Source organism: Athene cunicularia, assembly GCF_003259725.1.
Source record: "Athene cunicularia isolate RWA chromosome 12 unlocalized genomic scaffold, athCun1 chr12_part1, whole genome shotgun sequence".
Classification (NCBI taxonomy): Eukaryota; Metazoa; Chordata; class Aves; order Strigiformes; family Strigidae; genus Athene; species Athene cunicularia.
The window spans coordinates 3,546,310-3,567,760 of NW_020799116.1; the positions used below are offsets into that span (position 1 = coordinate 3,546,310).

A 21,451-nucleotide genomic window follows, 5' to 3' on the forward strand; every position below is an offset into this window, starting at 1 on the left:
CTGTCATAAATGTGAAAATCGTTCAGGTAGTGCAAATAGGTGGAGGTTTTGTTTCTCACTTGCTGGATCAAGGTATGAATCTGTCATCTGCTTTGACATGGTGCGATCTTTAACTCAGGAAACAAAGTGCAATTTCTAAACAAAAAAATTCTGATCTATCCAGCAACAGAAGTGAGAGGAAACTTGAAGTTGTTTCCCAAATGCAGAAAATGACACGGAGCTGTGCCAGCAAAGACCTATGTATAGGCTCTGTTTAAACCTACTAAGTTCATCTTGACTACATCCTTTTGGAAGTGTCTGCTTTAGCGATCAGCTGTCGCAGAGGCAGTGACAAGCCACTGGAAGTGGTCACCCTTCCAGCTGGCATAGTGCTCCCAGAAGAGGCTATACATCTGTCCCTTGAGAGATGGACTTATAAAATGTTTGAAGATTTGGCAAATTCAAATGCAAAGAATGTCACCTTAAACATAGCGCGAGGTTAGTGATCTGAATAAATAACTGAAACGGTTGCTCTGCATGCACTGCACGGGGTGGATCTTCATTAATGGTTCTCATAGGATCAGTTGGAGGTAATGCACCCTCCTAAGTAAAGATGAGTTACTAGGATTTCACTCTGAAGTACAGAGTGCTATCCAAAATTGCAAAGAGAATAGGACAGAATATGTCTTTGCTGCTTCTTCCAGTAACAACAGAAATATTAACAATGCACTCACCTTACATAAAATGTAGAATTTTCATGTCCAGTGTGAAAACCTTCCCTGCTCTTGTGTGTCTGAAGGTCTTCAGGCCTCATCCTGTTGGGTGCTCTTCTGGAAAAAAAAAAAAACCAACAGTGATCTCTCAGCTCCCTGGTTGGTATGCATTTCTCACAAAGGCTTTGTTTGATTATGGGAGCTAAATGCTGAATTATTATGCAGATTTGCATAGATTGCAAGGCGTTTGATCTTGACAAAACACGTATTTTGCAGAACAGTATTATCTTGGGAACAATTACAACTTGCATAAACAAAGGTGATGTTTGTACTGGCAAACTTTTCTTGCTACTTCTTTCCTTTTTTTTAACCATCCCACAACAGATATGTTGCATTAAGTGCTACAGCTCTGCTTGCAAGTAAATAAAGTCCTGTCAATCCGAGCTGTCAGTCCAAAATGTCTGCCCTACCGCTTCTACGTGAAAAAAGAAATCCCAGCAGGAGGTTGAAGAACGAAAATTATAATGGGAAGGCTTTCTACTTAACAGCATGGGAAGAAGTAGTATTTTTGCCACACTGCTCTTGTATTTCTGTGGTGCCCATTCATGGGCACTCAGGAGTGATTTCCATATGTAAGAGGAGGGCATTAAGTCCTAGTCTGTATCCTTAGCAGGCTTTATGAAGCTGTTTTCGCCCTTACTGGGTAAGATGAAATAGGGCAGACAAATCCCAACCAAAAGCGGTTCGATACTAAAGTTGTAGAGACCTGTGTTTTGATTGCTGAATGTTTTAAGAGAAGGTTTTGCTCTAATGCTGTAGTCTTAGCCGTGGTAATTAAACTTGTTTTCCCAAGGAAATCTTGAAGAGAGTCTCAATTCCAAAGCATATTCTTAGCAATAGCTTCCCTGCAGTTGAGGCAGGAACAAAATTTTATTTGCAGCTTAATATTGAGAATTTAAATGATAGAATGGTATAGTGAAGTACAGTGATCTCTGAATTCATAGATACACTGTGGCTTGAATGTGCTTACATGCCAGGTACTTTCAGAAACCTGCATGTGTAGTACATACTATAGTGCATAACTGAACTCTAGTTACTGGTAAGATACACTGGTTGTAAAGAATGAGGATACTTTCTCTCTAGTTTCACCATACTGTTTAAACCAAGGAGCTTTTCTTCTAAGAAAATGTTCCTTATTAGAAAATCCAAAGCTTTCACAATAGACTTTGATCCTTACTGTAAAATGAAAGGAGGAGGAAAGCTTTCACACTGAAATGCTAATAATGTTCTCTTTGTTAGTGCCTTTGTATTGCATATTAAGTGGATCTTTGCCTATAAGTCCAAGTTCTGCAGCTTTGTAGGTATCTACCTTCCCATAATACAATCATCTTCGGACTGTGGGGCGGACTATACTTTTTTTTTTCAGCTGAGGGAGAATGCTGTTTATCCTTTGTAAAGAGTCTGCCCTAAGTGTGGGTGGACCACTCTGTTAAGCTAAAAGCTTGTGTGTGTTGTAGGTGCACCATTAATCTGCTGTTTCTATATTCTTAAATGGTGCAAACAGAAGAGGCAGTGTGACACTGGGTTTATTATATGAGTAACTGGTACTCTTTAATATGCCTAATGATTACATGATTGGGTTTTTACATTGTGGTTTGATAAGTGGAATGCTTGTGTTGTATTCCAGTCTCTTCAACCTCTCCAGGAAAAACAGGAATTAAAGTCTAATTTGCTAGGAAAGACCTGTACCTTTTAGGCAGGGGGGGAAACAAAAAAAAAAAAAAAAAAAAGGCTAAGTTGGAAAGTAATTATGCTGGACTTGTACATTTTTATAGTCCTTTTGAAAGCATGATGACAAGGTCAGTAGTCCTGTATGCATTTTCAAATTATTTGCAAGTTGCTGAATGCTAGGCCTTCTAGTTTTGGTGTGGTGTTTGGTTTTTTTTTTTTTGGTGGTGGTGGCTTTTTTTTTTTTAATCGGCTTATTTTTATTTATACTTTCTAAGTCCATTCAGCTGTTAGATGTCACTGCAGTGAGCTTCTGGGCATTCTGCCAAGTCTTCAGTATTGTCAGGATGCTGGATAAAATACAAAGAAAAATGCTTGTCTGTGTTTCTTTGTAAAATTTTACAAGTAGTGTGTAGTCTCAGAAGTAAGACCACCGTTATTAAAGTAAGAGCAGAACTAGATGAAACCAGGACTGGCTCTCACTTTATCTGTACAGCTAGTTAGAATGCAGAATTCACTTTGACATGTAAGAAATGCAAATGTTCACAAATTAATAAGAAAGTCTGAGATAGAGCTGTAGGCTTTTGGCAGCCAAAGGTGTCTGTGTTTAATATTGTAAAATTTTGTAAGAGCGTTAACTGTTAAGATAAGTGAAGATAAGCCTTTTCTGAAGTAGCATTAGAACAAAAATGGTTTGAAATTTTAGAAGCTCACCATTATCGTTGCTCTTACAATGATCCTGTAGTTATAATGACATGTTTGGCAGAGCCTTGTTCCTATGCGCTACGGTGGATGTTTTCCACAAATGTTCTCATCCATTTTTAAAAAATTACTTTATGTATTTTTTTAAAGTTATTTTTATATCACAGCCTGACATTCATTTCATTCAAATGTAGCAAGATACAGGAGCATATGGGTGAGGGGGACTAAACGTTTTTTGTTATATAATATACTATGGTCAAGCTGATTGTGCATTTCCCAGGTTAATTTCTGTGTATTCTCTGTATTGAAAAAAAACCCCAAAATATAGGTACTCACTTGCACATCTGACTTGAGGAGCAATTGCCACATGCCTCCTTATCCTGTTTTTTTTTCTTTTTTTAGTGTGTTTAGCTATATACATTGCACTACAAAGAACAAAGCACTGTAGCTGCAGTATTTTCCCCCTGCATTCTAGAGATGTTTGTAAATTAATCTAAATGGAGATTGTTATGCTTTGATAAGAATTGAAAGGAAATCTGTGTGCATGCTTTGGAGCACTTGCTAGGCAAGATGATTTTCTATTGTAAGTTACAGACTTTTTACATGAGAGCTTGAGAGCAGCCATGCTGTGCCTGCTCAGAGAATAGAGAGGGTTTAAGCTGCTGACATAATAATAACATAAAACAAAATCACTTTTTTTTTTTCTTCCTGTAGGAAAATAAAATGCAGAAGAAAGGAATTTAAACTTGATTTGTTTGGTGTTCTCATATAATTGCTTCCTTTTACTAATTTCCTCTCTCTTTCTTTCAAGTTTGTGCTGAAGCTTTTAATCCTGATGAAGAGGAAGAAGATACAGAACAAAGGGTAAGGATGAGTGAATCGCATCATGCATGGTTCTCTACAGTCTGACAGGCAGATGTCTGTACATCACCTTTTCCCTGCCACTGGGGTGTTTTGTCCCGAGGGGCTGTGTGGTATGCTGACATTGACAGGGTAACATTGCTCTGAAATTTAGGACCACTTTGTCTCATGCACTTTTTTATTCACTATGGCTTTGATACAATTTGCTTCAAAGGACTCAAGAGCTGTGCTTAAGTCTACCATCCTTAAAATTTTGGATATTTTCCTTTCTTAATTATCTTAAAGGCTTGTGGAGGCAGTTCCTAGAGCATTGATGCTGTTGTGAGGAATTAGTTAAGCTTTACCACAGCTGTTTCTTCATGGGTGCTTAAAATTCCTCCCGTGCTTTTTACTGCCTTTCTTGTCAAAGCAGTTCTGCCTGGGTAGAAGAAATACTTTGTTGAAATATTTTGAGATTGTGGCCACCTGTTGTTCTGTTGGTTTTGAAAGCTGGGAATTTCTAGGAATTGCAGGTCCAGATACTGTAATTATATTTCTTTCAAGATGCTTTTATGTGAGCAAATCTTGTAGCCTGGCTGGTGGGGGGTCAGTGTTTTCTCTCTGGACTTGTGGTGTTCCATTTCCAGGTTCCATCTCAAGGGTGCTTTATACTTTTGCAGTGGCACTCCAAGTCTAATGTAATTTCTCTTAAAAAAGAAGATACTTCATAAATACGATGCTATCAAAAGAAAAAAAGACAACGTGTCTGATCATTCAAATGTTTATAAACCTGGATACATTTATTCCATCAAAAGTCTTAATTTTCCTGACTTCTGATAAAATACTCATTTTTCTTTTAAAACAAGGATCTGAGTTCTCTTCAACTTTTGACAATGAATTTTTAGAAATGCCTACTAATGTAACTGTTTTTTGGAACCCTTGTTATCCCAGAAATATGGCTAATGTGGGGTAATTAATATTTTTATATATGTTTTCATAATTAGCCCCCCAAAAGCACATATATAAACAATTTTATGACGCAGTGAGCATTGGTTCCTTTAACCTGATGAGATGTTTATAATTGGAAAGAAGTAACAAAAAAAAAATATCTCTCGAACAGCAAAGCTTTTATTTAAGTAATTTTGCTGAAAAAATATGTGCTGCTTCTGTTATTACATGGGCTGGGATACATATGTATCATAAGTCTTATACCTGTATGCCAACAATAATGTATTGGGACCAATACAGCCAGAGTTTAGAAAGAAAGCTGTTGACTTTTTCCTCTGTTCCAAATGCTCGAGCCTTGACTGTGTCTGGGTTAGGAGGGAAGGGAAAGGAAAAGGCATCCTCTTTCTTGTCTTAATTGACTGTTATTTTGCATGTGCTAATCGTCAGCGTAATGTATTTCTTATGGCTCTTTCTTCTCTCCTGTCTAGCGTTGTATGTTTATATATAATTACTGTTTATGCAAACAACAAAAAAGAACTATATATTTTGTCACTTGTGTTCTGTGTTTTCTGTCTGTAATCGTACTTCATTGTTGTCATGACAATTTTGGTTTACTTTGTTTTAAAGGTAGTTCATCCAAAAACCGATGAACAGAGATGCAGACTGCAGGAAGCATGTAAAGATATTCTGCTTTTCAAAAACCTAGATCAGGTAATACCATTTTAAGAAAATCTTAACTGGAGTTGATTGTTTGTAGGTACAGGTAATAGCATGATCTAACAGTCCAGGCACTTGTTTGCATTGTGATAGTTCATAAATTATTAATTATATGCAGGTGTGTTTGGAGAGCAACAATCCATGAACAATATAAACAAACATGTCAAATTGTCAGTTACTGTGATTTTTCAGATCGCTCTTCCTGCAAATTCAATTTTTTTTTTTTTCCTGTTAGAGAAAAATTTGGGTTTTTTTAATTCTTTTGCTTATCTTTCAATATTTGCCGTTGGATATCATTGCACCTGATTTCCCTAGGAAACAGTTCATAATTTTATGAGCGATTTAAAAAGGAAATTACTTACACAATTGTGATATTGAACACTACTCATATTTGCATGATTTCAGATTGCTGCATCTTTTTCTTAAATGTCAACATGTCAGTAGATTTTCTGTAAATGAATGTAAAGTAATCTTTTCAGGTTGTTCTTGTTTTATTTTTATTGCTGAAGCTGGTTGTTAATTACTCATTGCCTCAGCATGGCTTTTTAATTATGTGTCTCCATTGCTTGCACTTAGTAATCTTAATTGGTATGAATTTTTAAAATGAGAATCTTAAGAGGAGGCCTTTGGAGATCCTCTAATCCAGTCTCTGAGAGGCCATAGAATAAATACGTCTCATCTCTGGTCTGGTGCTTCCATGAAAACAGAACTGACATTTTTTGCTAGAGGTTGGGGAAGAATAAAAGCTGTCACATCAGTGATGGTCCCTGCAGCTTCCTGGTTTGAATCATTGAGCTTGAATGGATGTGATAGTTTATGGTTCCAGAAATGCTGCTCAGCTTGCCTTGTAAACTAAGAAGTTCTCCCAGTTCTTGATTCCTGTTCAAACTCCAAGAGTCACAGAACTGCATTCTCAAAATAGTTGTTGAAAGATTTTGATTGTGGCAGGCTTGAAGATTTGACTTTGTCATAAAGTTTCCTTGAAAGCTGTTCTTTCCAAGACTGGCCTTTTTCTGTTCTGGAATTCTTGTCATTAAGCCTGTTTACTTTTTAAAGACTTATTTTAAGACTTTTTAAAGGTTCCTTTTGCAAGTAACTTGATTATATGAAACATATTTAAGAACATTCAGCAGCTGAAGGAGTATGTGCAAAATGTGATCACCATTTGAATTGAGCAGGCCAATTTTTTAGCTTCCAACAAAATCATACAGAAGCAAAAATTAATAACCAGTTTATATTCAAAGATGCCTTTGAAAAACAAATTTGAGCTGAGAAAGGGAGCTTGGAAAAACACTGAGCAGCTGAGGAGTAAGGGAAATGATCTTAACTGCAACTGTTAAAGACTCAGGCTTTAAGATGGCACGTGGCTGCAAGAGATGACTACAATCCATACATTGATTATTGTAAAGGGCACGTAACAGAGAGGGGAGAGCTGTGCTAGTAATAGGTATAAAGGGAATATGGAACTTTTATCCTTTTGCCTCTCCTCAGTAATTTCTTTTTAACTCCCTCTGTATTATGTGACTGGTTTGGAAGGTTGGCTGTAGAATACCCACTGAAAGGCAGAATGCATGGCTGCTGCTTTTGCTCTGTGTATATTGTCCTTTCATAATTGTGAGGAATACTTTCAAATTAAGGCCTAAAATACATTTTTATGCTTCTTAACTTCTAAAGAGTGCCATGTAAAACTGTTAAATAAAAGCAAACAAATTCAATGTCAGCAAAACTGCATAAAACCCCTTTAGGAGTAAATGATTGTGTGACTGAAATGTTCTGGCCAAATTCATCCCTTTTCCACTGGTTGCATTTAGGTGAACTGTGCTGAATTTAGGCCCAGTGACTCAACAGCCCTTTGGGATGTCTTCACTCGCATGAATAGTTGCTGTACTACTTGGTATCAAACACAAGGGAGCCAGTGTCCAGTGGATCACTTCTAGCAAGGTTCACATTGAACTTTGGGCTAAAACCAATTCAGACTGACACAGAGTTTAACCCTGAGATTTTGAGCATCCTCGATGATAAACCTTATTTATGTTTCCATGTAAGGTGCTGGGGGAGTAGATAACTTCTCTCGTATTTAAAAGCTCTCTATGATGTATCATATGTAGGCTCCACAGTGTCTCATAAATGAGTTTGTAGAATGCTGGTTAACAACTGAATTTTGTACTGGGTGGGAGCAATGACTGTTACCCTTACCAGCAAGGCCCCTGAGCATGCTCAGTACCCATATTTAAACCAAGAGGATTTTTTTACAGTTCAGAAATCTGATGAAGCCTGTCCTTTTATTGAGAAGAGCTCAGTGGTTTATTTACTTGAAATAAGTCTTTGCCTGTTTATCCTCCATGTAAAGCATTATTGAGCTAGAGTATTTTTAAAAAGCTTTGTAAAATCTGTATTGCTTATTTCCTGACAACTCTTACTCAAATGCATGCTGTGAAATATGTGGTTAAAATAAATGGCTTTCATGCAATGATTGTTTGCTTAGTTTAAATATCAGGAGGGTTTTTAAAGACAAGAAAATAGAATTCTAGTGAATAGAGGTGATATTTTCAATTTAGTGGTGCCTACAGATGCTGCAATTATTCCCAACTTAAGGAGCACAGTAAATACTTCAAGTGTATCTAGCAGCATAAAGACTACTTTGTGTGTTTGTGCAATATATTTTTAGAAACTCAGCTGTGATCTACATCTTCAACCCTGAGCATCTGGTCATTGAAAATGCAATGATAGTCTATTGTTAATGGGCTTTGGAATAACAGAAATGGTAAAGCAGGCTAGCACTGAGGCAAGGCGTTTGTATGGCATCATCTCTCTTGGCTTTTGCGGCTTCCCTGCCTGTGCTGTCTACAAAAAAAGTTTAGTCATGGCTCATCAGAGAAACCCAGATCAAGTCTACTGTGCAGACCAGCATTGTCCCATTTTCTCTATGTGCTCCCCATCTGTATCTCTCTGATCTCGTCTTACGCTGGAATTGCAGGTTCTGTAAGACACAGACTATCCAGGGAAGTAACTCTGGGTGGAGTTTCGTTCAGTACAGCCCTGATCATGACGGGCTCTTAGATGAGGACAGTACAAAGAAGTTACTCGTAAATCATGGTGCAGTTTATAGACATACATACATATAATGAAATACAGATACTGTTGGCATAAATCAATGTGTATCCATTGCAGTGAAGCTGTGTCAGATTATTGCTGTACATGTGTGCTTTGATCTGCATAAATTAAGCCATTTTGACATGAATTTGAGATAATAGCTCTTCCGTAATGGAAGTATCTGTGTATGTTTGCATTATTGAACATAGATTAATATAAGCTGGAAACGAGTGAGGTGCTAGTGGAAGTCAACATTTACTACCAGTATTACTGGTATTTGCATATAGTAAAAATAAAGCAACGCATGTTGCACTTCACTGTCCAGATCAGTCCAATGAACTTGTCCTTGTCCAGCAGTAATGCTAAGGGGTATTTTCTGAGAGTTTTTTTTCTTTTTTTCCCCTCCTGTTTGTTTTATAGGAGCAGCTGTCTCAGGTCCTTGATGCCATGTTTGAGAGGAAGGTGAAACCTCAGGAACATGTGATTGACCAAGGTGATGATGGAGACAACTTCTATGTCATTGAGCGGTAAGCAGCTGTACCTTTGAAATGTAGAGTATGTTTCTTTTCAGTTTCTTAGAAATGACACAGAATGCTTACTGCAGGACAATTTCTGAGGAAACTTACTTTTTGTAGTCATTGTCTCTTCCTTTGATATTTTCATTTTCTCCTTTAGGCCCCTGGTGACTTTTGGATCATTTGCCGAGGGGTAATCAAATATGACAGAGGTGGACATTTCAAACCTGCTGGATGTTAACACATTCTGTGTGACTGTGTGAAAACTCAAATACTACTTTCTCTGAGGGAAGAGACACAGCTTGAGCTTGCCTATCATTTGTTCAGTTTAGGTTTTGTGCCCATTAGCACATGCATAGTTTGAAACCTGCCATGTTATATGCTGTCTCTAGATGAGGAATTTTTTTTTTTTTTTGAAGAAAGGAGGGGGAAAAGCAGCAAAAGAAACCATATGGTAAGGGAAAGGATAGGAGATTATTTTGAGGAAGAATAATTGTGTGTGTGTGGGGGGGGAAAAATACATTGTAATGGCTACCATGAAACAACCTGGACTTTGTCCAACCAGTTTTGATCACTGACTTCAGAGTAACTGGTAGTTACATTGCTTTTGTTGGTCATGTGATTTGTATTTGCAGAGTTTAGGGTTCCAGTTCACAATTTCTTGCATCAAGCAAATTCACCTGGTAGTTTTGTGGATCATATATACGTGCAACAGGCATATAAATAGATATGTGTGTGCATGCACATTTTGAGTATCTTTTACCCTTTTGGAAGAAATTCTGGCTAATGTTACTTTTAATCACCAAATCTGAAGAATAATTAAGGACAGATTTATTTCTGTACCAGTAAACAGAATATTACTGACTGAATTATAAACGTCTGTTGCAATACAATCTTAGCAAACTACTTTTTTGATGCACTGTTATCTTCTTTATCACTGAAATAATGGCACCATTAATTTTGTGTTAAATGCTTTCAAAGCAGCTCTTCAAGACAACATATTGCCTTTGGAATCGTCATCTATGCTGTGTTTAAGGAATTTGCAAAAGAATTTCTAGGTTAGAAATTCTTCATTTAAAATGATCCTTGTTCATTTTAAGGACATTCCTCTTTCTGATTAGTTGGAATTAGAGAACATAAGGCTACCTCAAATATATTCGGACCACATGCCTGTTCCTCTGTCCTCTACCTTCCCGTTAACCTAAACCAGTGCTCCATTTCTGCACTCAGTTATCTCCCTCAGCTGCTCAGTCTCAGACCAATCCTGTGTTTTTGGCTAGATGGGACGAGTTCCTTCTCTTGCCATGTTCACTGGGGACATCAGGCTGTCTCAGATAAGAGTAAGGCACTACAGATCAGAACTCATGGAGTCAGAGCCACCAGCTCTGCACAGATGTATGCAGAGTTGTGGTTCCTAATCTTGAGGAAGCTTAAACTCAGATTGAGGGCCTCTCAGAAATGTTAGATACTATCCACATATTTTAATTTGTTTCTGTGTAAGACTCTTAACCTGCTGGATGCTAAAAACCTCTTCCTGCTATGAGTTTTAACCTAAAATAAAGTAGTGAAATGGAACCTTATCCTTGATATTCCGGTAAATGTTTTTATGGCTTCTGTTCTACAGATGTAATGCTATTCCACAATGCCTTTTTCTATCAAGATAGCTGGGATGGAAGACTTCAGGTTCTTAAGTTTTTGTTTTATTTTACTCTCAAGGTATAATTCACTAGTACCATAAATATGTTGGCAATAGTATGTGGCAGAAAAGCTATATACAGTGAGGGAAATGAAACCCCGTGTTTTCTAGCAATAGAGCATACCAGCCTTTGCTGTAAACACCAACTCAGCTGCAACTCTTACGTCGACTATTCGCTTATTAAAATTCTACAGTTATGAATTTTCTGTCTCCCTCTTTCTCTTTCTAGTCCTCCCTGTCAGTCCTCCTCCACCTTCCACCTCCTGTTTTGGTTTTTTTTTTCATACAAAAGGATAGCAGGATACTGGTGCTTATTAAAAGCTACAATATTTCTACTTGCCTGCAAGTGCAAATTCAGAGGACTCTGGCCCTTTCAAGGCATCAGTACGCATGTTTTGTTACTCTTAAGATAAGTCATTAATGCCTAAATATCTCTGAGGATTAGTTTCTTCCTGTCTGAATGAACAGTGACTTTGTGTTGCAGATGTAACTCTTTAGCTTCTTGTCTGTGTAGAAATATAGACTTTCTGGCACTGGCCTTTTTTTTTTTTCTTTTCTAAAGTCTTCTGTTTGTAATATTTCTCAGCAGATCACTTAAGTCTGAGGTCTTTCACCATGTGCAGAGGGACAGCAGGCAGGACAGATGCAGCTTGAGGGTGCAGCAGCTATTTAGTGCTCACTGCCTGGAAGGGAGAGCTAGGATGGATGTGTTGTACAGCTAAACGTTAGTATGCTCATCGCTGCTGAGGAGGCACCTGATGAGTCTCTGCTGATTGAGCAGTCAGCAGGGGCAGCGTTAGCCTCTGTTGCCTCTTGGAACAGACCTATCCACGATCTTGCTGAGTTCCTCTCTTCTGCTTTTTTTTTCCCCTCCCTCTTGGGGTTTTATATTTTTTCCTGTCAGTATTTTTCTTTTGAGTCCTTGAGCTCCTAATGATTACCATCTCAACTATTACACTTCAGTCTGTGTTTTTATTCTTGTTATCTTGCAGGGCTTTAGCTCATGGACTGTCTTACAGCTCAGCAACAGTTTTCTCAGTAAAGCTGAGCCAAGGTCACCCAGTGGTGCTTCACCAATGTAGTCCTTGGGCTACAGACATGAATGCTTGGCTGAAGGTTACATGGCTGTAGTTATTCGGAAATAAATGACACTAGTTAAGTGACTTTTAGGCTGAGGGATGGGAAGAAGTTGTTGCGTTTGCTTAAGATGCTCACAGAGTCTATTCTAGATCAAAAAACCCTCTGAAGTCATAGTGCAAAGCTTCCTCACTTTGATCTATTTGTTTGTTTGAGGCATGTAATGTCCACTTTGTGGAATCTCCTACAAATGAAGCTGGCATAAAGCTGTCCTCTGGTACTTTTTTTTTTTTTTTTTTTTTTTTCCTCTTCCAGATACAGCAGTGTTTGAAGATAACTAACAAACCCAGGGCTGTCCATCAGCAATCCTGAAAGACCCTGTGTTGTTAATACTAGGCAGGTCTCACCAATGAGTCTGTTCCTATACTTGTTTACCATGAGAAGTTTCACCTACTGCCATTTCTGGTGGTTCTTTTTTTTTTCTTACATGCCTAATGATATTCTGGGAGATAATACCATTCCTTCTGTCAAAGATCTAAACTCCTGGGAAAAATTATATGCCTGTTCAGCTGCTTAAAGCCAGGAAGGTGTCCCCTACTTGATTTTCTCCAAGGTGTGATATATTCTGTAAAGACTTTTAGGCCAGTGGCTAGGCCCTGAATGATCTCTGGTGCCATAGCCAAGAATTAATCAAGCCTAGTCAAGCTATATATTAAAATTATTCTTTTAAGCCCCAAGCATAAGACATCCCTGAGGATGTTACACACACTTGTTTAACTTTTTTAAAGGGCTACCTTTGTGAGCACAGCCTCTTCATATACAGTTGCTGTGGTGTGATCTAGATTTGTCTTGAGCTTTTACTTGCTGGACTTGTACCTGCATCTTCATTGTAGTAGTCTTTTGATTCTCAGTAAATTCTGGGATACTGTTACTGTAACATTGTCATAATGTAGGAAGCGTGCCTGCTGGAGAACAGGGTGAGGATTCCAATTTACACAGGTTACAGGTCCCTGTGAACAGAGCACAAGGAGGCTTCTGGTACTTGAACACTTTTCTCTTGATCTGTTAAGAGATCCTGGCTAGATGTTCCTTTTTCTAGAAGTGAGCTGTAACAACAAAAAAAAAGTAAAAATCTTTTAGCTCAGCTAAAAGAACTGTGACTAGAATGGAACTTGTAATGTTCTGCAGAACTGCTGGAAGTTACCCATGCTGCCTAAGGTGGTGCATCCTACAGTGTCACTTCAGCACACGGAGCTTTGAGAGTTGAACAGATGCTCTTCAAGTATGCTATAACCTGCATTCTTCGGTAGCCACACCTCCATGAAAATGGTGATAAAATTGGTTGGTTCAGCTGTCAGTGTGCCTGGAGTTGTAGCATGGTGTGAAGTTGAACTGAGTGATAAAAGTTTTGGTTGTAAGGGAGCTAAGGGAGCTATTGGACAAATACCAGTTGAGAAACGGTTGTCTCTGGAGATCCCTGTGCCAGAGTGTAAAGATATGGCATGTATAACATTCCTGAACTAGCTTTAAATCCTCCAGCTTGAGAATTAGTATGTGCTGCTTATGACTGGTAGGTTTGCACTGCAGAACTCATTCAGTGTCTTGGGTTTGTAAAGAAAGACCCTTTCTGTGATTTTTGTGTTCACTGTTGTCCATACAAGAGCTGGATAGTTTGAATCTAGCATGGGCATATGCAGATAAAAGCTAAAATTTCATCTTGGTGTTACTGTATAGACATACCTTTAAGCTGGATCTGAGGCAGAACCATAGGAGCAGGTGAGCAGTTGGACTGAGCATATCCCACAGGTACTGCAGCAATGCTGTCACTGAGGGTACAGATGGATCCAAGTCACTCTAAAGACTGGCTCTGAGGAAGGATTTCTGTGCAGAAGGGGCTGTTGGGCGTTGGAATGGGCTGCCCAGGGCAGGGGGGAGTCCCTGGGATCCCTGGAGGGGTTGAAGAATCGGGCTGAGCCAACGCTGAGGGATCTGGGGGAGTTGGGAAGGGTCAGGGTGAGGGTCATGGTTGGACTGGAGGAGCTGCAAGGGCTTTTCCAACCCAGATGACTCTGTGATTCTGTGTAAAAGAGGCCTCACTGGATAACAGATACGCTGTGAAAAGGCAAATACTGTTAAAGTCCGTGAAACTACCTATTACCCTGGCCAGAACGCTTATAATGGCATCGTCAGAATACTGTGCAGAGGAAGCCAAGTAGATCCTGCCCAGATTTATCAGCAGTGAAATGCTTCATTAAGAGAGAATTACTGTGAAAACAGCGTAGATAGAAGCAGCTTAGTATCAGACAATTGGAAAGCTCAATAAAGCATGTTCTATCTCACCCAGCAATAAGAGGACTATTTGTGTAACAGTAAAAAGCTGGTTTTATGATTTGTACTAGAATGTTGTCTAATAAAAAGTGTCTATTCCATTGTTTTCCAGGGGATTGTATGATATCGTTGTAGCGAAAGACAACCAGTCACGCTGTGTGGGCCGCTATGATAATCACGGCAGTTTTGGGGAGCTGGCGTTGATGTACAACACTCCGAGAGCTGCCACCATTGTTGCCACAACAGAAGGAGCCCTTTGGGGACTGGTAAGGAAAGGAAGTTTCTCTCTACACATAATATTTTAAACACTAACTCAGTGTCCAGTGCTTCTCTTGGTATGGGTCCTTGTGATAATAGTTACTTTATCATGATCTGTTATCTCACTTCTTGAGATAAGAGAGCAATCGTGCAAATATTTTGGGCCATCTTTTCTAGAACAACTTGTCTGTAAAAACTATCACTAATTTTATCTGTCCCTTTATTATTTTGGTTTTGCTGTAATTGTGGCTTTTGTTAGGTGAAAAAAAACCCACCCTGTTTTTGTTTTCATCCTGCGGAGGACAGTGAAGGCATTAATGCACGTATTTTATGGGAGAAAAAAACAATACCTACATAATGTTCTTTATTTCACCTCCCCTTCCTACCATTTTGTCCGCTTTAAGCGGAATGGGAAGGTGTTAAATATCTTCTTGAGGATGTCAGTAATTTGAAGAGCTAGGAAAACTGCCCAAAGCTTTTGTTTTCCTTCAAAATAAACTGTCATGATATTTCTGGTCCCTTTGTGTTACCCTGGAAGAGTTTCTCAGGTCAGCACGACCTATGAGATACCAAGCTAAATGATGGTGTTGCTTTGTCTCTAGCCCAGGAGTGTTGAATGTGAAGCTGTAGACATTAGTTTCCTTTTTTAGTTCTTTTCTCTGTACTGTTTGGATAGGGTTATTTTCACAGTGCTCCCTTACTCATCTGTGAGGGCTCACATAATAAGCGGATTGTGCGATCAACGAAGCCTTTGAAGCCAGAAGTGTTGTGTGTGTTCTGTGTGCGCTGGGCTCCTCGGCAACTATCGCTGGGGGTTGTCTGTGTGTTGTGACCTTGATTATAGGACTGATAAGCAGCTACGCACCACGTGTTTATGCAATCTCTGCACTTGCTGAGCGCACTGACTTCTGACTTCCCTTTGTGAGCAGAAAGAAAAGATTTTTTGGTAAATCAACCAGGGAGTAATGTCAGAATCTAATTTCTTGACCAAGACAGAACAAAGCAGCTATGTACAAACTGAGCTCCTTCATAAAAGGAACAACGTGAGAAGATGATTCTTTGTTCCAATTTGCCTTTGAAAAGAATTGCACAAATTGGGCTCATTTTGGTTTTATTTTTTCTGTGATTACAGTCACTTAATAAGCAAGGTGTAGCTGAAGGGGGACCTCTTGCTAGTCATCTGTCCTGTGGATATTTTATTAACTAAGGCTGCATTTTCCTGCCTAAAGCTTTAGTTATTTCATCCAGTTATTCTGTCATTGACATGTTCTGTTGTACTATTTTGTACCTGATGTAATTTAAACGTATTTTTATTAGTCTACAGAAGTAATTGCTAAAGCTCATGGGTTATCTGCCACATGGGAAATGTGGGTTACTGCTGCTGCATTGCAGCCTTAGGCCAACAAAAGCCTGGAAGGCTCAGGCACAAAGCAGTTCTCAAATGTGGGTCTATTCTGGAGCAGAGAAATGTCCTCAGCCTTTGCTACTGAACATGACTGGGGAAAACCTCACAATCACACACACTTCCTTAGCTGCTCTGCCTTTTTTGTTCAAATACTGCTGCTTCTCCTCCCTCACAGATACTCTCAAACAAATGAATTCTGAATTTTTTTATGCTTTTGCAAGTCCCCTGACTATTTCTGCACCTCTCTCCTTCTCCAAACATGTACGTTTGAAGAGACATCTACCACTGAAGAATTTATTTAAAAAAATATTCCCTCATGCTTTATAATCTCTTATTCTCCTTTAGATAACAGTAATACCATTCTTCCCTTCATCTTTCACCTCCTTCAACTTTTGTATTCCACTGCTGTCATGTATCAGTCATTGTTTCAAGTTACAAGTATTTGCAGCCTGCATCCCATGAAACTGTTCTCTTGCTTGAAAATATCTCTTCACCTCAAAACGTCTCTGCTAAGGTATCAGTTGATGTTTTCAGAAAATGAGATCCAGAGGAATGGCTCTCAGGACTTTAGATGTTTCTGCTGGTTGGGGTATACGTAAATTTCAAAGAATTTTTTTTTTTTGGTACCATTTTCCGAACCAAATTTCTGCTCCTTTCCTCTGGCTTTTTGATTTTTTTACACTCATGGCCTCATCCTGTGTAAAGTAAACTCTGCAGCTCTTGCTCTGTTGGTATTTTAGTGCTGATTCTAACAGGGACCGTGGGCATGATTGTCATGCTAACGCTAACAAAAATACCTGGTGGGCAGGTGCCCTTCCCCTTAGCCTGGGCGTGCCGTGTAGTTCCAGCTCTCTTGTGGCCTTTCGCATCGGTATTTGCCAGTACTTGAGCCCTGCCTTTTCTGCTTGGAAATAAAAAGCGTTTCGTTAAGCTCTCTGACAATAAACTCTCAAATATGTCTGCCGTTGCAGGTGCGGAGACAGGAGCTGTGGTTAGCCGGGCAAGCTTGCCTTCACTCGGGCACGTAGTGCCGCCCAGTGGCCACGAAGCCTGCACATCACTAGCCGCTGCCTGGGGAACAGATCAGAGCAGGAGGGGTGGCAGGGGGTGGGTGGGAATATTTGGGCTTCAAAAACAATTTTTCCACCAGGGAGGTGTTTATGGTACGCGTGGACAGCTGGCAATTAGGAAGTTGCAAAAAGCTGGCTCTTGGATCCTAGAAGGTGGAGGAGTGAATCAAGCCTGTTGTTGTTTGATATGCTGTTCCTGATCTATCTGAGAGCGGTATAAATCTACAACTTTTTAAATATATGACTCAAGTAGAGAAAAATCCAATTCATCCCAGTTGCCTTAACAAGTAACTGTTGGAAATCCCAGTTTCCAGTGGCTTCAGCAAGAAGAGTGTAACTTCTCCATTGTATGAGGAAACATGAAAGGTACATTAACAAACAGCCAAACAAACGCCAAAAAAGTCAACCCTGAAAACCAGTACAAGATAGAATGAAAATGGAGTTCTTAAATGCTTATCTGAGAAGGACCAGGTCTTAACAGCTTCCTGTTTTTCAATTTGTTGTTGCAACAGGTACTCTCACAAGAGCTGTTACAATCACCTTTGTGATGGATGTGGTATCATTTGAACAGCTGGCTTCTAAAACCCAGTTGCAAGTACTAGTTCATGTTTGTTGGTTCTTCAAACTCAGTGAAGAGGAATAATGTGTTTCTCTGTGCTGTTTCTTTCAGGATCGAGTGACATTCAGAAGAATTATATTGAAAAACAATGCAAAGAAGAGGAAGACATACGAATTATTTATTGAGTCTGTGCCCCTTCTTAAATCCTTGGAGGTAAAGTCTCTCAGATATCTGTATCAAATTCTTGCATTAGCATTAGCTCTGCAGTCAGGGTTTCAGCTCAATCAGAAATCTGTGTCATTTCTGCTTAGAACAAAATTTTAAGAGCTTCCTTGGTATCATGTTTACCGTAAACTTAATTTGCGTTATTGAAATGGTACACTGTTTTTTCTCATATCCTTTCTTCACAGAAAGTGATTTGCTGATGTTTATCTCAGTCTGTGTAAAGATTTTTTTTTTTTTTTTACATCACAAAAAACCACAAACCATCCATAAATATGTCAGAGAACAGGTATTAAAGTGAAAATTCAAACTCAGGGCTGTGGTTTCCTTTGAGGGTGTGATCTTGAAGTAATGATACAATCACTGGGATATTTGGCCTTTATCAGCACGAATGATTTTAAATTTGAAAAAAAAGATGTGGGCTGTAGTAGGCCTTGCTTTAACCTTAACTGATATTCAGGAGGGAAACTAAGAATAGGCTAAAGGGAAGCACTGCTACCTGGGAACAAAATGACAGATGCCGCGTCAGTGTGTGTGGTGCATGACTTCAGAAACGAGTGTAAATTGTCACTTCTAAGCTATTGATTCAGCCTCTATCTTTAGAGGGCTTTTGGAGCCACAGCAAACTGCTTTGGAGTTACTGTGTGTCTGTCTTTGCCTTATACCATTTATCTTTTCTTGGTTTTCTCACCGTAAGAATATTTTTCAGCATTAATCTTTAATATTTGAGAAGATCTTGTAATCCCCTTGAGAGAAGATTACACAATTGCAAAGTATCGTTAGGTGTGAATAGCAACCTCTAATATGTATTATTTTGAATTTACCTTGGTAGCTGTGGAAGGGATAAATTGCACATCATCCCTCTCAGTGCCTGGCTCAAACTAGTTCCATCAATGTGACTTTTTTGAGCACAAAAATGACTCATAAATATTTAAAGATATAGCAAAATAACTCATTAGCACTGGATGGCTTTTTGCACGACACACTGCAGTTGAATCATGGGTGGATCAGAATTTAGTTTCTCAACCATGGGCTAGATTAAGGTGCATTCGTGGAATGAATCGATTACAGCTGAATCATCTGCTGAGATACTCATTTTAACTGTAGGATTTTCTTCCTTTCTTAAGATGTTTTTTACACTGCTCTGAAGCAATAAAATTATTTTGTGGCATTCTAGGTGGGCAGTGGGAAACATTGGAGATAAATTTAAGTGTTCCCTTCCTGTTTAGGAAGACTCAGGCATGCTTTGTTGCCTGTCAGATTAATACCTCTTGCCCTTGCTGCTGGGCATCCTGTTGCAATGCCTGCTTACAGTTTAGAGCCAGTGTCCTTTTCGTATCCCCTTCCTCTCTCCACTCTAGGAATGAATTCTGGGACGCAAAAAAAACCCCCCACATATTCAAGTACATGGTGATGAAAATATTTTGAAAATGTGTTTCTCATTGAAGGTTGTTCGTAGAAAGTTTATGACACTTCTCTGAGTGTTTTCTTCAAATTTCAACTCCTAAGATGAGGAAGTGATTGTTGTGTCCCCCCCACCCTTTTGCTCTAAACCAGCCAAATGAGTATGACAGTGTCATTGTAGGGGCTGTATTTTTCAGTACCCAGATACTGCATGTTTGTCTGTCTAGGAAATACCTCTTCATTTCAGGGCTACAAAATTTACCAGAGATGTACTATAATAGGATGATTATGTTTGATTTTCCTCTTTGTTCCAGGCATCAGAGCGGATGAAGATAGTGGACGTTATAGGGGAGAAAGTGTATCAGGATGGGGAACGTATCATTTCTCAGGTACTTGAAGTCTAAATTTCTCTTTATCGTTCTCCTTTCTCTGCTTCTTTCCTGTTTGGAATTGACTTGTAGGGTCCTATTACTTGGACCAACTTGACACTTATTCTTCTAATACTTCCAATTTATTTAACCACTTCTTGAGCGTTTGGGGAATGGCCAGTGCGTCTTTTGCCACAAATTTAGTCTATTACTTTAGCTTCTGGGTTTTTCTTCTCTCTCTCTCTTTTTTTTTTTTAATAGTCTTTGCAAGGTTACAAGAGGAGTATGTCTTAAGAAGCTGAAAATAAATGTCTATGTAATTTTCCTTGAAAGCCCCCAGATCGACTTTTTAAAGGCACTTATGACCAGATTTAAACAAGGAGTCACAAGCATGTAGTAAAGGCATCTCTTAATTGCTAGGTCTGACTAAACAACAAAACCAAACAATTCCAACAGGAGTGTGATTTGGATGAAAGTAAATGAAGTCATAGGGAATATTTCACTGGTTGGACCCAACTCAGTTCTAACTATTATAAGAAACTATCAGGGTTAATTAAAACCACTATTTTTTCTGATGCTCTTTAAAGTATTTCAGTGGTGGAGTAGCCTAGCTTCAATTGACAGCCTTTGGTTGTTGGTGTATGTTTTGTTTGCTGTAATAGATCAAGGCCAGAGTGGTGGAACATGAAGCTGGACAAACTCAAGCTAAAGCTGTGGGATTTTTTTGACTGTGACACAGATAACTTTTTGGAACACTGTTATTGATGGAACACTGGAATTTTGCATCAAATTTAGCTCAGGGTTGCTTTCTTTGTTGCAAAAGTGCTCTACTTCAAGTAGAAGTTAATGGCAAGAAAGTCCTTGTTTTACCTGAAATTGCAGGCTTTTGAATCACAACCATCATCTTGTTTTATAAACAATGTCTTATAAATGTCTTGAATAATTAATATTAATTACCTTGAATGTTAGATAACTCAATGCAGGAAACCTTAATTTGCTGATAACCAAATACTGCCAAATTACTTCTCCAAAAATACCCTCAATTTTGTAAGTTGAAAATCTTACTTTGTTGCTTAAGACCCTAAGAAAACTGAACTCTCAGCAAAATCAAAGCTTATAAATCAGTCTCAAAACTGGGAACCCACGCAATCAGTGATCCAATTACGCAGTTGGTTTCAATGTTTTGTAATAACTGAATTAAGGATAAGGATGTAATTACCCTTAAAAGGAGGATTAATAGTTTGGATAGGTCTGGGTGATGGTAATACGCTGCTAAAGATAATGAAATTTTATGCTTGGAAAAGATGTGATAGCTCCTACATTACAGCAGTAGCATCAATACCATGAACCCCTTTTCTCTTATGGATAATCTTACATTTTAATTACCTTACTGGAATTTGACCCTTCACTTGAGGGCAGCATGCTTTAAAGCACTTGAAAATTGTTAGTGCCTGCCAGTGTTACAAGGATGTCTCACACTCAGTTTGTTTACATTCTTTTTTAAAAAACAGTGCTCTTTCAGAAGTGTGCTGTGTTAGTTCATGTTGTGATAGCTGGCAACGGTGAATGAAAAGCTTTGCACGGAATGGTTTATGATCGTCTCCAGGAAGCTTAGCTGAGGGCCTCATTTCTTCTGTAACGCCATGTTTAAATCTTGCATCATCTTCTCCCAGCCCGTGTTCCATACTCAGGTTGTAATAGTCTTTCTCCATGCTTCCCATCACATTCATAGTCTTATTGCCCATTTGACTTAATGTCGGATTTATCTCTCTCCTCACGTTGTTTCATGGGTGTTTTTGCTGAGCCACTCCCATTCCTTTATTGGTTCC

General features: G+C 38.9%; 1 protein-coding gene across 1 annotated transcript in view; it reads left to right on the forward strand.

Moving 5' to 3' along the window:
* The window catches only part of PRKAR2A (protein kinase cAMP-dependent type II regulatory subunit alpha), a 43,663-nt gene that overhangs the window by 15,446 nt on the left and 6,766 nt on the right, over positions 1–21,451 (forward strand). Inside the window, exons 3-8 of the mRNA XM_026857545.1 lie at positions 3,934–3,986; positions 5,538–5,621; positions 9,141–9,247; positions 14,449–14,602; positions 17,740–17,841; positions 19,569–19,643. Of these exons, the coding sequence (XP_026713346.1) occupies positions 3,934–3,986; positions 5,538–5,621; positions 9,141–9,247; positions 14,449–14,602; positions 17,740–17,841; positions 19,569–19,643 (575 nt within the window). The remainder of the gene's footprint in view (positions 1–3,933; positions 3,987–5,537; positions 5,622–9,140; positions 9,248–14,448; positions 14,603–17,739; positions 17,842–19,568; positions 19,644–21,451) is intronic.